Genomic DNA, 15,075 nt, shown 5'->3' with positions numbered 1-15,075 from the left:
TTATAAATTGAGAAGCTACTTACGGTCGGCAGCTTTTCACGAGTGTTTTGAGAATATTTTCTACAGAACTGGGGGGGGAAAGCCATTTGATAATTAGATTGGTATATTTTAAGAACACATCTAATTCAATTAATAAATACCTTTGAGATAAGCTCATACATTCAGATATTATTTGTTTATATGTAATAACTAAGCCTTCCCTTTCATACAGACAGAACTGCAAGGATTAACTACCTAAACTCCTTAATCTGCTCTTTCCTTTGCCCTCATTTCATTGTCTCTGGTATGAACTAAAGGGAAAAAAATGTTACACTGGGAAAAGAACAAATTGTTTTCAGTCTTTACAAGGTAGGCAGCAATGACCATACACCATACTTATCAGCACAGTGGCTTAACACTTCAAATAATTTTTACTAAAATACTTTTACATCAAAACACAAGCAGCAGACAGACCAAAATCTGGGTGTTTCCATCAGAAATTAGCTTTCACAACCAATTCATGAGTTCAATAACCCTCCAAGGCACTTTACGGCCAGCAACAATTATCAAAAAGAACAATAGCATCTCTTTGAGCAGATCAGATACTTATAAAGTTAGTCCAGTAACATTAAAAATTATAACTTACTTTACAACGTGTAGTTGCCTCAAGTGAATACAGGAGACCAACATAAAAATGTATGTATGAATTTATAATCAACATTTCTTTTTTAATAAAAAGGCCAATGTGTACTGGTTTAAACACATGACCAGAATGGAATATTTAAATATTTACTAGATCACAGTCAAGCAGTCAAATGCAAACAAACAACACAAACAAGAGCGGAGCACTAGGTAATTTTGAGCTGGAATTTAAAAATACATGTGTGACTACTTACAGTATGATATGTACAAGTAAAAATAAAATTCCCAAATCTCAAAAAAATGTATATATACATATATGGGAAAGGAGTAACTTTCAGGCAATGTCTCCACCTGATACTTTCTTATTAAGCTTTCTGAAATTCTGAAGTCCAGAAGTCTATCCAACTTCTCTGAAAGTTTAGGAACTAATCTGCAAAGAAATTCCAAGGAATAACAGAAAGCAAACTCATCACAAATAATCAATATATTATATAACCAAGAAAGGAAAACTATAATCTCACTACTTGGAGCAGCAGAAATCCTCTTTAATTTCAAAACTACTCAGAGAAAAATTAACTGAAGAGGCAACTAGGTTACAACTCACGAAATGACTTCTAAAATAAAAAAAAAAATACATGGCCAAAGGGCCATCAATAAGCACTGTCTCTCGTCATGAGAGAGAGGTTCTTCTTTTTCTTTTAGGAAGGCTAAGCAATTCAAAAACACAGTTTAGAGAACATCTAAGTTTGCCCAGTAAAAAGAAAAAAACAGGGCAAACTTCTATCCAACTATGTTTAAAGCTCTCTGAAGACCACGGCTGTGATTTTTATTTCCGGGCATTTCCAAAGTGCTTATAAAAAGGCTGTCTGCTCACATATATTTATACTTTTCTGTCTATTGGTTTATAATAATAAACATTTTATATCAGAGTAACAAAAAGCACAGATCTTGGGTCTTCTTTTAGTTTAGATAGAAGAATCCCATTTAGTAACAAAGTATAGAATTAACAGTTAAAGTTTCAAGAGTCATCTAGTTTTAAACTAAATTGCTCAATTTAAATGCAGATTTTTAAAAGGTAATTTTAAAATTGTAAACTGTTTATCCATGAAAATGAGCATAAGATCTACATTCTTTTTTTTTTTTTTTGAGACGGAGTCTCGTTCTGTCGCCCAGGCTGGAGTGCAGTGGCCGGATCTCAGCTCACTGCAAGCTCCGCCTCCCGGGTTCACGCCATTCTCCTGCCTCAGCCTCCCGAGTAGCTGGGACTACAGGCGCCCGCCACCTCGCCCGGCTAGTTTTTTGTATTTTTTTAGTAGAGACGGGGTTTCACCGTGTTAGCCAGGATGGTCTCGATCTCCTGACCTCGTGATCCGCCCGCCTCGGCCTCCCAAAGTGCTGGGATTACAGGCTTGAGCCACCGCGCCCGGCCAAGATCTACAATTCTATCAGTCCTAACGTTCATGTTCTCATTAACATTGCATGTATTTTATTGGTTCTGCGCTACACAGAAAACCTGCTGTTTTCACTTAGGACTTTTGCTATACCAACATACTTTCGCATAATGTCATAAATGATTCTAGAAAGCAAGTCATAAAAGGCTGCAAAGCTACATGTTTTCTCCAGTTCCCTTCACGCTTCAGAAGAATAGGAAGTTAATTGTAACACTTGATAGAGTCACTTCACTTATTAGAGGATTAGGGTATGTGGGAATGCAATTTAGTTACTCGAAATAAAGTCAATTTCAATCCCTTCTTATACATAAGGCCTGTACCATTGGATTTACGATGTTTATCCAGAAAAGGGTACAATCTCTCTAACCTGTGATATCTGTATAGTGACCTTTTGTGATTCTTGTAATCTCTCAAGATGAAAGGAACAATGTTTCTGTTTAAAAATAAAATAAAAGGTTAAGGCTAGATGCTACTAGACTACATTTCACTAATTTTTAGAGGGACTGAATAATCACTAAATACTTTCCAACTGTTGGAAATGTATAATATTAAAGTGATAACAATTCAAAACACTTTTTTCTTTTTTTAAAATCAAAAGGGTGACTAAGCTTTGGATGGGTTTTCTTATACCCTATTTCCTCTTTAAAAAGATACATTAGGTTGAAAAATGTATGTTAGGTTGAAAAAGAAAGCCACAGTAGAGCATATAATGGTTTACAGTTTGGGCTTAGAGTCAGACAGATCTGAATTTGAGTATCAGTTCTGCTACTTCCTGGTTGTATTATAGCTGTTTTCTCATCAATATGAGTAATAATACCTACCTCTCATAAAGCTGTTACAAAAATAAATGAGAAAATGTATAGAAAGCAGGTATATGGCCCAGAATTAAGGATAATAAATGTTATCTATTATTTCATACTTAGCCACAATAAATTATATCCTCAATTTCCTTAAAAATTAAAATTCTGTGCTTATTTTGTTCTTACATTGATTCTACTGCCTCTGAGTAGCTACTAATTTATGACTTAGGAAATCACATCAAAATAGGAAATTCCTCCCCAACTGCCACCCTATTATTAAGGGTAGAAAGTGAGTCCTTGTCCTAGTTCTTAAGCTCTTGTTCCAGTTTCAACCAATGATTCTGTGTGAATTTTCCTCTCTGGACCTTGATTTCCTTATGATGCCATTAATAAAGTAAATGTTAAATATTAGCACATAAGCCTGAGGAAAACCAATAGTCTTAGCCTCCAGTTACTGAGACAGTGAACTCATATAAACTTGGAGGTTTATGCCTCCTGCCTCCTTGGCCTTATCAGGACAATATTCACTTCTAAACCAGGGGAAAGTACAGCAAATGAAATACTCAAGATGAGAGTAAACTAGACTGCTCATAGCCAGAAGTACTTGCAGCTTCACTTGACAGTTCTTGAACTAAAATTTAACTTCAGAATAATATTTGCTTTTTCATAAATGAACTGGTTAACTGTAACAATGGACTATTCTGTATATCTGCCTTCATCCCTTCATAACTTAATGGTAACTGCTTATACAGTATTTATTTTTCTTAAACCTGTGCCAAACACTCATCTAGTTTTACTTGCCTTCTCTAAATCCAAACAAATCCACCGTAAGTTGGTTAGACATTATCCATCTGATATCTAATCTTCAAAATCTAATATTGCTCAGTTAAACTAGTAAGCAGTCATTTTTCATAGCCACTTCACTCAAAATTAGGGCCAAGATAATTTCACCATAAAGAAAGGTATAAATAGGCCGGGTGTGGTGGCTCACACCTGTAATCCCAGCACTTTGGGAGGCTGAGGTGGGTGGATCACATGAGGTCAGGTGTTCAAGACCAGCCTGGCCAACATGATGAAACCCCATCTCTACTACAAATACAAAAAATTAGCTGGATTTGGTGGTGCACACCTGTAATCCCAGCTACTCAGGAGGCTGAGGCAGGAAAATCGCTTGAACCTGGGAGGCAGAGGTTGCAGTGAGCCCAGATTGTGCCACTTCACTCCAGCCTGGGCAACAAGAGCAAAAAAAAAACTCCATCTCAAAAAAAAAAAAAAAGGTATAAATAATAAGTACAACATTGTCCTTACTGATGCCCATTAGCATTGACTTTTCATTAAAATTACTTTTAAAAAGTATACCTTTATGGTAAGTGTTAGTAAATTATAATAACCCTTACCACTCACATAAAAAGAGCATGCATAATTGTTTTAAATGACAATAAGCCTGATCAACTTGAAGTTGAACTAAGTATTTTTTAACTTTGCTTTCAAAAGATCAGTTTTTAAAGAAAGAACATTGTAGCACAGAAACAACTTTTGTGAGAAACACTATCCAAAACATTAATAAAATCTGGTAAAAAAAATTTTTTTTTTTTGAGATGGGAGTCTGGCTCTGTCACCCAGGCTGAAGTACAGTGGGATGATCTTAGCTCAACGCAGCCTCTGCCTCCCGGGTTCCATCGATTCTCCCGCCTCAGCCTCCTGGGTAGCTGGATTACAGGCATGCGCCATCACACTAGGCTAATTTTTGTATTTTTAGTAGAGATGGGGTTTCATCATGTTGGCCAGGCTGGTCTTGAACTCCCGACCTCAGGTGACCAATCTACCTCAGCCTCCCAAAGTGCTAGGATTACAGGCGTGAGCCACCATGCCCGGCCAAATTTTACTAAAACTTTAAATTTCCAAATAAAAGAATATTTTTAAAAATAAATAGGATAGTCTTCAAATACATTAAAAAATAACTGTAAATACCATATTAATAATCATGGTTTACAACCATAAAATCTTTTAAATTTCAACGGGTTTTAGGAGAAATTGTTCTCGTCATTTGATTATCATATTAAATTTTGTAGCTAGAGAAGATCATCCATGAGCTGCTGGTAGTAATTTAAACTCCTAAGTATGGCCACATGTGCCAAGAAACCCCAAACAGAGGTCTGGAAAATGTCATTTCCATGTGGTGAATGTGGGGAGCTGAGGACAAAGGATTTAACTGTATCTTAAAGAGCACCAATTCAAACAGCTCTTTAATGACTCAGTAGAGAAACAAATGCCATAAACAAATACCAGAAAAAGAAAATATCTCATAATTTCTCCAGAGGCAGATTAATATGAAAAAAATGAAAATATAATACTATATGATACCCTTAGAACAATACATGTAAAAGAGAATAGATACTTTTAAAAATAAATTTTAAAAAGTAGTAAACAAGTTATGTAGGCCCAAGCTACTCATGATGCAAATATGAAAACCTTTACAACCACCCACAAAAACCAAATCAGTGGTAATAATACTAAATAAATTTATACACATAGCAATTGAAATATGAATTGTTTGTGCCCATTTGTAAAAGCAGATCTATGCATAATTCTCCCACATTTTGTGAGGAGCAACACCACTAGTGTGTTGCCTATGATATAACTCGCAATATGCTAGTCAAAGTAAGTGCAGGGGACATTGTTTTATAAAATAAAACCATGTCCATAAGATTCAAAAGCTTCATTTATAAAGTAAATAATAATTCTTATATTGCTAACAATTAGTTCACACTCATCTCCTTTCCAATTTTACTTCTTCTATTGCATAAAAAACACTACCAATTCTTTCTCCAGTAAAAAGTAGACTGAGATGGGGATAAAGAGACTAAAAAGGGTCTTTTGCCCTAGAGGCAAAAAGACAGAGGAAAGCTAGAAGGAAGAAGTAAGGAAGAAAAGAAAAGAGGGAAACAAGGATACAAAAAGGGATGGAGAGAGGATGGAAAAGGTAAAGAGGAAGGGAAGAGAGGGAAGTTGATAATCTTTGCTTCAAACAATAGAACTAGCTTTTAAAATTATGTTGAAATACATGCCACCACCCTAAGCAGCGATTTCAATAAGGACAAAAAATAAGGCACGTAAGTTTAAAATCTGAAAGACAGTTAACAAATTAAGCAATCTTTCACTTTTGATTATAAAAATAGCATTCTAAAAATAGTATGAACACATGTAGTCAGCCAACAAAACTGTTTCAAAATGTGGCAGAATATATCTAAGATGAAAAAACTCAAAATTGTCACAGTGTAGGTAATGAGTATAGGTAGGTTATATGATTTATAGATTTTATTTTAGAATAATTACAATTACAAAATGAAATGCTGAGTCTGTTAAGAGCTGAGAATCAGTACCGTGTTTCAGTCACAACGGGTCTTCAAAAGATCAAGAACAGTCATGGTAAAACTTGTAAGGACAAGGATGATGTGACACTTTAGGAAGAGACACGGTAAACATCATCAATAAGCACTGACTGACCAATATTAATAGAAAATTTCCAGACAAACAGCTCTTATCATTGAAGAGGAAAGCCATGGATATTTATTAAGGACCACACAGGACTTTAAAAGCAGCATGTGCCTTTGCAAAGGTAGACCTTTAAGGCAGGAAAGTAGGACGCTTGGTTATAAAGCAGCGAAGAGGGCATACTAAAGAACAGCGTATCACTGAAGAAACTGCCTTATCTCCTCCTTTCATTTACAAAATACTTTCAGAAGCAGCCAAAATTATCAGCCAGAAAAATCTCAGAAGGATAACTGATCTGAACACAGTTCAAAGGTCCCTGAGATCTATGAAATGGTGAAGCCTGTCTATGGCCATAACACCCTGAATGTGCCCAATCTCATCTGAAATGGTGAAGCCAGTAAGAAATTCCCTGACCTCTCATTTAAAGAAGACTCATTCAAACCAGTAGAGATCATAGTCCCTGTGGCAAAAATAACACCCAAAAGGAATCTTTACAAACAAAGCTTTTGTATTCAATTTTGAGTTTTCTTAATAAATATTGGGGCTGAGTGTAGTGGCTCAAGCCTGTAATCCTAGCACTTTGGGAGGCCAAGGCGGGAGGATCTCCTGAACCCAGGAGTTCAAGACTAACCTGGGCAATACAGTGAGACCCCGTCTCTACAAATAAAAAGTTTTAAAAATTAGCCGGGCATGGTGGCACATGCCTGTGGTCCCAGCTTCTCAGGAGGCTGAGGCAGGAAGACTGCTTGAGCCCAGGAGGTCCAGGCTGTGGCGATGCAAGATCTTGCCACTGCACTCCAGCCTGAGCAACAGAGCAACCCTGAAAAAGGAAGAAAGGAAGGAATGGAGAGAGGAAGGGAGGGAGGGAGGGAAGAAAACATAACAAATACTGGTAAAAGCATACTTGCACAATGTACTACTCTATTTCATGAAAAAATTTGCATTTTTATGGTTGAAATAAGTTTCCTTGTTTTAACACATGAAACTTGCAAGAAATAAATGACTTCTAACCACTTTACTTGTCCCAAACTGTCCAAAAATCAATTAGGACCTAAGTTGAAGATCATGTTTTACCTCTTCCATTTACACCATTTCACATTTGCCATCTGCACTTATTTTCAAAAAATTCTATGGTAAGGGACAAAGACTGTTGACCTAAGTAAAGGCTGAGGGCTAATCATAGATTAAATGAATTTAACAAGAAATAATGAAATAATGTAGACATGCCTAAGACTGAGAGAGAAAACCGCAGAAGTCTTTAAAGACTTAATTTATAAAAAAGAAAAAGGAAATTAATACAGGCATAGAGAATGGTGCTCTTCAAGAAATGAGTACACAGGCTGGGAGTGGTGGCTCAGGCCTGTAAACTCAGCGCTTTGGGAGGCCGAGGCAGGCGGATCACAAGGGCAGGAGATCGAGACCATCTTGGCTAACACGGTGAAACCCTGTCTCTACTAAAAATACAAAAATATCAGCCGGGCGTGGTGGCAGACGCCTGTAGTCCCAGTTACTCGGGAGGCTGAGGCAGGAGAATGGCTTGAACGCAGGAGGCGGAGCTTGCAGTGAGCCGAGATCACGGCACTGCACTCCAGCCTGGGCGACAGAGCGAGACTCTGTCTCAAAAAATAAAAAATAAAAGAAAAAGAAACGAGTATATATCACAAATGACTCTAGACAATGAGAAAAAACAGCTGGCTATTACAAACTGAATAGGCGGCCAGGCGCGGTGGCTCATGCCTGTAATCCCAGCACTTTGGGAGGCCGAGGCGGGCGGATCACGAGGTCAGGAGATTGAGACCATCCTGGCTAACACAGTCAAACCCTGTCTCTACTAAAAATACAAAAAAAATTAGCTGGGCGTGGTGGCGGGTGCCTGTAGTCTCAGCTGCTGGGCAGGCTGAGGTAGGAGAATGGCATGAACCCGGGAGGTGGAGCTTGCAGTGAACTGAGATCAGGCCATTGCACTCCAGCCTGGGCATCAGAGCGAGACTCCGTCTGAAACAAACAAACAAAAAAAAACCACCAAAGAGGCCGGGCATGGTGGCTCATGCCGGTAATCCCAGGACTTTGGGAGGCCAAGACAGGCAGATCACCTGAGGTCAGGAGTTCGAGACCAGCCTGGCCAAAATGGCGAAACCCCATCTCTACTAAAAATACAAACATTAGCTGGGAATGGTGGTGCGCGCCTGTAATCCCAGCTGCTCCTGAGGTTGAGGCACGAGAATCACTTAAACCTGGGAGGCGGAGGTTGCAGTGAGCTGAGATCGTGCCACTGCACTCCAGCCTGAGCAACAGAGGGAGACCTTTCTCAGAAAAAAGAAGAATGATAAGCCAAACATGCTAAAACTGAGAAAATTTAAAGCTAGACTACAACTGAATAGAAATGATACCTGTCAGTCAAGTATGAAATCACTATTAACCAAAAAAAGGCAGATGCTATTTTATTATATAAACTCAGAATAAAATATAAAACCAAAAATTAGGTCTCCAAGAGGCAGGCTGTAGATGGAAGAAGTCAATGATCTGCAAGAGAGATGCAGCTTCAGATAGTTTATAGAGGGCAATGAATTGCTTCAGGAGTCAAATTATATAGAAATATGCACATTAAAATATCTGCTTGTTTCTTTCAAACAACCCAATATTTTTCAATCATGATCACCCCCTAAAAGAACCCAAGTACTCCCAAATAAGTGCTTTAAATGGAAACACTTACTTAGGAAACCAATTTAATCCTAGGTGCTCTGTCTTGGAATATAATATTCTTTCTACCATGTCATAAAGTGGTCTCCAGGGTAACTCCAAATCATCTCTTGAAAGAAGTTCCTTTTTCCTAAAAAGTAAAATAAAACAAATACCTACGTATGCATATGTGCACAGATGTGTGTATACCACAAATACTACACAGGGACAGTGAAATATTGCTGCTCATCACAGCAGGTTTTGCTTTTCCCCATCCACGGCCACTCACTAGCAGAATATAAGAATAATGCACCCAATTCTTGCTGCTGCTCAAACATCAAAGAGTTGCAGATAAAAGAGGGCATTTAAATTTGTGTCACCATCACTGTGGATGAATTTCATGTTTTCCCACACTATGGAATATTTGTTTCCAGCATTGAGCTGGATGCTTCAGGGTAAGCAAAAGAATCTATAATATTTGTCTTGTCTTCTCGAGGGAGTTAACAACCTATAAAAGGGGAAGTTCAATGGGTGCTAGAGAAGAGACGATGTCATGGAAGAGATGCAATTTTAACTAAAAAGCTAATTAACACATTTGATGAAACTAAAGATAATGTATTTTGCAATCATTTTCCAAATTGGCAATTTGAGACTTGGTCTTCTTACCAAAAGGACTTAGTCCTCATTCCCTAAAACCCTGAAGAAACAAACAAACCTTAACGGAAACCACTGGAAATAGACTTACTTTAACAAGTTGATCAAAAGGCGGGCAAATCCCTGCATCATGCTGATTTCCAGTTTTGGAATTGATACCAGCTCATACAATAACTTTATAAAAAGAACATGATCTTCTTTGCTAAATTTTCTCCCATAAAGTCGAATATATCTGCAAGAGAAAAACAGATATACCCTTTAAAAATAGGTATAATGATACACCCATGTTCAATGCAGCATTATCCATAGAAGCCAAGATGTAGATGCAACCTGAATGGCCACAGAAGGATGAATGGATAAGGAAAATGTGGCATACGCAATAAAATGGATTGTCTTTTTTTTTTTTTTAACATTTCATGGAAAACTTTTTCTTGGTTTTCTGGATAGAGACGGGAATTTATTTGCCAGGAAGAATGATCCCATCCTACTTCAGCTAGAACCAGTGGATAAGGATGATTCAGTCTTAAAAAAGAAGGAAATCCAGGCATAAGCTACAACATGGACGAACCTTAAGTGAAATAAGCCAGTCACAAAAAACAAATATTGTGTAGGTATCTAAAGTAATCAAACTCATAGAAACAGAAAGTAGAATAGTTGCTGCTAGGGGTTGGGAGGAGGGGGAAATGGAGAGCTATTATTCAATGGGTATAGTTTCAGTCACGTAAAATAAAAAATTGTACAACAACGTATATATGGTTAACAACACTGCATTGTACACTTAATTAAGATAAACTTGATATTTATTTTTAATGACAATTTTTTAAAACAGGTGTGGTAACAATTTCAAATGTCTTTGATGATTAAGTATTTTATATCTATTCTCACTGTTATGCAGTAAAGAATTATTCTGTACTTTAATCAAGAGATTACCAGGCCAGGCAAAGCAGCTCCAGCCTGTAATCCCAGCACTTTGAGAGGCTAAAGTGGAAGGATCGCTTCAACCCTGGACTTCAAGACCAGCCTGGGCAACATGGCAAAACCCAATCTCTACAACAAATACAAAATATTAGCCAGGCATGATGGCGTGTGCCTGTGGTCCCAGTTACTCAGGTCGGGGGAGGGCTGAGGTGGGAGGATCACTGGAGCCCAGGAAGTCAAGCAGGCAGTGAGCTGTGATGGCGCAACTGTGCTCCATCTAGCCTAGGCGACAGAGTGAGACCTTGTCTTCAAAAAAAAAAAAAAAAAAAAAAAGAGAGATTACCAAATAAGTATCTTAATAACCAATGGTAACTGAGTTATCATCAACATCTAATGACCAATTAAAACACTGCTCTCTTATTGTAAACAAGTTACATAACTTGTACTATTTGTTTCTAACAGTTAACTTATAATTACAATACCATGAGGTTACCACCAAAAATTAATATTTTATCCAAAATTACATTGTTAATTTCTAACTATAAACAATGTAATCAAAAGCATTAACTTTAAGCAAATTTAAGAAAAAGCCGTCCCAATGGCCGGGCACGGTGGCTCATGCCTGTAATCCCAGCACTTTGGGAGGCCGAGGCGGGCAGATCACCTGAGGTCAGGAGTTCGAGACCAGCCTGACCAACTCGGAGAAACCCTATCTCTACTAAAAATACGAAATTAGCCTGGCATGGTGGCGCTTGCCTGTAATCCCAGCTACTAGAGAAGCTGAGGCAGAAGAATCGCTTGAACCTGGAAGGTGGAGGTTGCGGTGAGCTGAGATCACGCCATTGCACTCCAGCCTGGGCAACAACAGCGAAACTCCATCTCAAAAAAAAAAAAAGAAAGACAAGAGAAAGGTGTCCCAAAACCCAAGAACAACAAATCAGAGTATATTTAATAATTCAGAAGTAAATGATCCGAACAAATTACTGTATAATTAAAATCATAAAACTCTTTGAGGAGGGTCATTTTATTATTAAACACATAAATCAACGGGAAAAAGAGCATTAGTATTCCTCATAAGATCTTTAACACTCCCCCAGTACCTAAGAGCAAATTAAACTTACATTTAACTTCTTCCCCCCTCCCCCCCAAGAGAGAGTCTTGCTCTGTCACCCAGGCTGGAGTGCAGTGGCTCAATCTTAGCTCACTGCAACCTCTGCCTCCTGGGTTCAAGCAATTCTCCTGCCTCAGCCTCCCCAGTAGCTGGGATTACAGGCGCCCAGCACCACACTCGGCTAATTTTTCTATTTTTAGTAGAGACGGGGTTTCACCATGTTGGCCAGCCTGGTCTCAAGCTCCTGACCTTGTGATCTCCCCATCTCAGCCTCCCAAGTGCTCGGATTACAGGCGAGCCATTGCACCCGGCACTTACATTTAATTTCTAAAGTTAGGGCATCTAACTGCTTTTTTATCTTCCAGAAATTCTTCAAAATTCTTGGTTCCCTAACTCGTTTTTATTTTTTCAAGCTGGTCTGAATTTATCCAGCTCTTTTCTGTCGTTTCAAGGTATAATCCCATGATCTCACATTAGTACTATGAGACCAGCAAGTATACAGGGAGGAGCAATGAGACCCGAGATCTTGTTTTGACTCTGCCAGTACAGGTTGCAAACCCTTAATCCGAAAATCCAAAACCCTCCAAAATCCAAAACTTTCTGAGCAACAACATGACACTCAAAGGAAATGCTCATGGAGTTTTCCAATTTCTGATTTTTTGATTTGAGATGCTCAATCGGTAAGAACATAATGCAGATATTACAAAACCTCAAAATATCCAAAATCCTAAACATTTCTGGTCCCAGAATTTCAAATAAGGGATATTCAACATAATTATCGTAAAAGTTTCTTAAACACCCTAAAATGGCAACGCACATAGATTAGTGAAGACAAAACATCCTACACCCAAAGATATTATTATTTTGGGCTGTTGAACAAGCATAATGATACAGCCTTCTGACGCCTCCCCCAATGTCACTCTAAATTTAGGAGCAAAAGCTGGAATCATTAAAATGTTATTTTAAATGAAAACAATCTCCCTAAAAACTGGCACACACTTTTAAGATAAAGATAGAAGACGTCAAAGAAAAATCCCCTGCTTTCAGTGGCTGCTTCAGGCCTTGTCAAGATTCCAGATGCCAGCCAGGCACGGTGGCTCATGCCTGTAATCCCAGCACTTTGGGAGGCCAAGGTGGGCAGATCACTTGAGGTTAGGAGTTTGAGATTGGCCTGGCCAATATGGTGACACCATGTCTCTACTACACGCCTGTAATCGCAGGACTTTTGGGAGGCCGAGGCAGGCAGATCATGAGGTCAAGAGATGGAAACCATCCTAGTCAACATGATGAAACCCTCGTCTCTACTAAAAATACAAAAATTAGCTGGGCATGGTGGTGCACACCTGTAGTCCCAGCTACTTGGGAGGCTAAGGCAGGAGAATTGTTTGAACCCGGGAGGCGGAGTTTGCAGTTGAGCCGAGATGATGCTAGAGTACTCCAGCCTGGGCAACAGAGCGAGACTCGGTCTCAAACAATCAAACAAACAAAAATATTCCAGATGCCCCTGGAGTCATGCACTCATTCTCCCCTGTGGTTAGGATACTTCTGCAGAAAAACTAGAGAAACACTGTACTCTAAGCCAGCAGTCCCCAACCTTTTTGGTACCAGGGAGAATCTCATAAAGAGTGCACAAGCTAGATCCCTTGCACGGGCAGTTCACAATAGGGTTTGAGCTCCTATGAGAAGCTAACACCAAGGCTCATCTGACAGGAGGCAGACCTCAGGCGGTAATGCCCAATCGCCTGCCCACTGCTCACTTCCTGCTGTGTAGCCCAGTTCCCAACAGGCCACGGACCCATACCAGTCCCTGGGCTGGGCGTTGGGGGGCCCCTGCTCCAAGCCAGAGTAACACTGAAGTAACTTAGCTACAGCCCATTGTTTTCATTGCAGTAGACAGACAACTGTATGTTTAACATTAGTTAGGGACATAAAATTAACAAAGGTCAAATTTTAATACTATAAAAAGAGACCAACGGGGGGATTCCTGGAAAGCCTAGGACTGCTGGGGAAGATTTTGGAGGGACTCCTCAGAAAGCTTCTATTTCCCCCAGTTCCTCGCCAACCAGCAAGTGGTCCTTATCTCAGCATTTATCAAAATGTGGTGCAAGAGATTTGTTTTAAAAGGGCACAAAAGTTCTAACCATAAAAAGAAAATTAATAAATCGGTCTTTATATTCTAGTCACAATAAGTCACCATTAAAAGTAAAAAGCCCAGATATCTGAAATACATATATTTGACAAAGAAGTCATCTCCAAATTACGTAAAGAACTACTACAAACTAATAAGAAAAAGACATAATGCAATTAAAAATGGGGGAAAAGGCTGGGCATAGTACACCTGTAATTCCAGCACTGTGGGAGGCCAAGGCGGGAGGATCAATTGAGCTCAGGAGTTCAAGACCAACCTGAGCAACATGGTGAAACCTCATGTCTATTTAAAAAAAAAAAAGAAGAAGAACGATGCAGGGTAACTTTTAAAATGCATTATTCTTGGGATCCAAAAATCCTAGGAATATTAAATCTCAGTAAAGCTGTTTGTCTTTTTTTTTTTTTTTGAGACGGAGCCTCGCTCTGTCGCCCGGCCTGGAGTGCAGTGACCGGATCTCAGCTCACTGCAAGCTCCGCCTCCCGGGTTTTACGCCATTCTCCTGCCTCAGCCTCCCGAGTAGCTGGGACTACAGGCGCCCGCCACCTCGCCCGGCTAGCTTTTTGTATTTTTTAGTAGAGACGGGGTTTCACCGTGTTAGCCAGGATGGTCTCGAACTCCTGACCTCGTGATCCGCCCGTCTCGGCCTCCCAAAGTGCTGGGATTACAGGCTTGAGCCACCGCGCTCGGCCCTTTTTTTTTTTTTTTTAAGGTGATTGAAAAATAAATTCCTGGAGTGCTAGAGTAAAGACTACCAACCTTCATTTTTTAGACTACTCTGGTTTGACTTTCCTGTACACTTAAGTTCAAAAACCCTACTTTAGACTATATCTACAGATGGTCCATTCCCTCCTTCCAGTTAATTTTCACATTAGTTTTAAGACTAACGATTACTATTAGGTGCCCCAAAATATCTGAAAACCCTGGTAAATAGTCATGATTGATACAGAATATATCTTTCAACCATCCAGAATATATGGATGACAAGTCATTTTATTCCATCCTCCCACAGGGGAAGAAAAAAAAAGAGTAAAAGGTAACACAATACCATTTCCAGCTGCATCCTCCTCATGGCCCTACAGTGTATTAATCAAATGATTTAATTTTTAATCATAAGATAGTGGGCCAGGTGCCATGGCTCACACCTGAAATCCCAGCATTTTGGAAGGCAGAAGCAGGAGAATCACTTGAACGCAGGAG

General features: G+C 39.1%; 1 protein-coding gene across 1 annotated transcript in view; it reads right to left on the bottom strand.

The window, feature by feature from the left end:
• The window catches only part of PSME4 (proteasome activator subunit 4), a 108,166-nt gene that overhangs the window by 76,457 nt on the left and 16,634 nt on the right, over positions 1-15,075 (bottom strand). The window contains 3 exon segments of the mRNA XM_033175714.1: positions 24-68; positions 9,081-9,197; positions 9,792-9,932. Coding sequence (XP_033031605.1) covers positions 24-68; positions 9,081-9,197; positions 9,792-9,932 — 303 coding nt within the window.

Source organism: Trachypithecus francoisi, unplaced genomic scaffold (assembly GCF_009764315.1).
Source record: "Trachypithecus francoisi isolate TF-2019V2 unplaced genomic scaffold, Tfra_2.0 Lachesis_group17, whole genome shotgun sequence".
In the NCBI taxonomy this organism is placed as follows: Eukaryota; Metazoa; Chordata; class Mammalia; order Primates; family Cercopithecidae; genus Trachypithecus; species Trachypithecus francoisi.
This window is presented reverse-complemented; position numbering and strand designations above follow the sequence as displayed.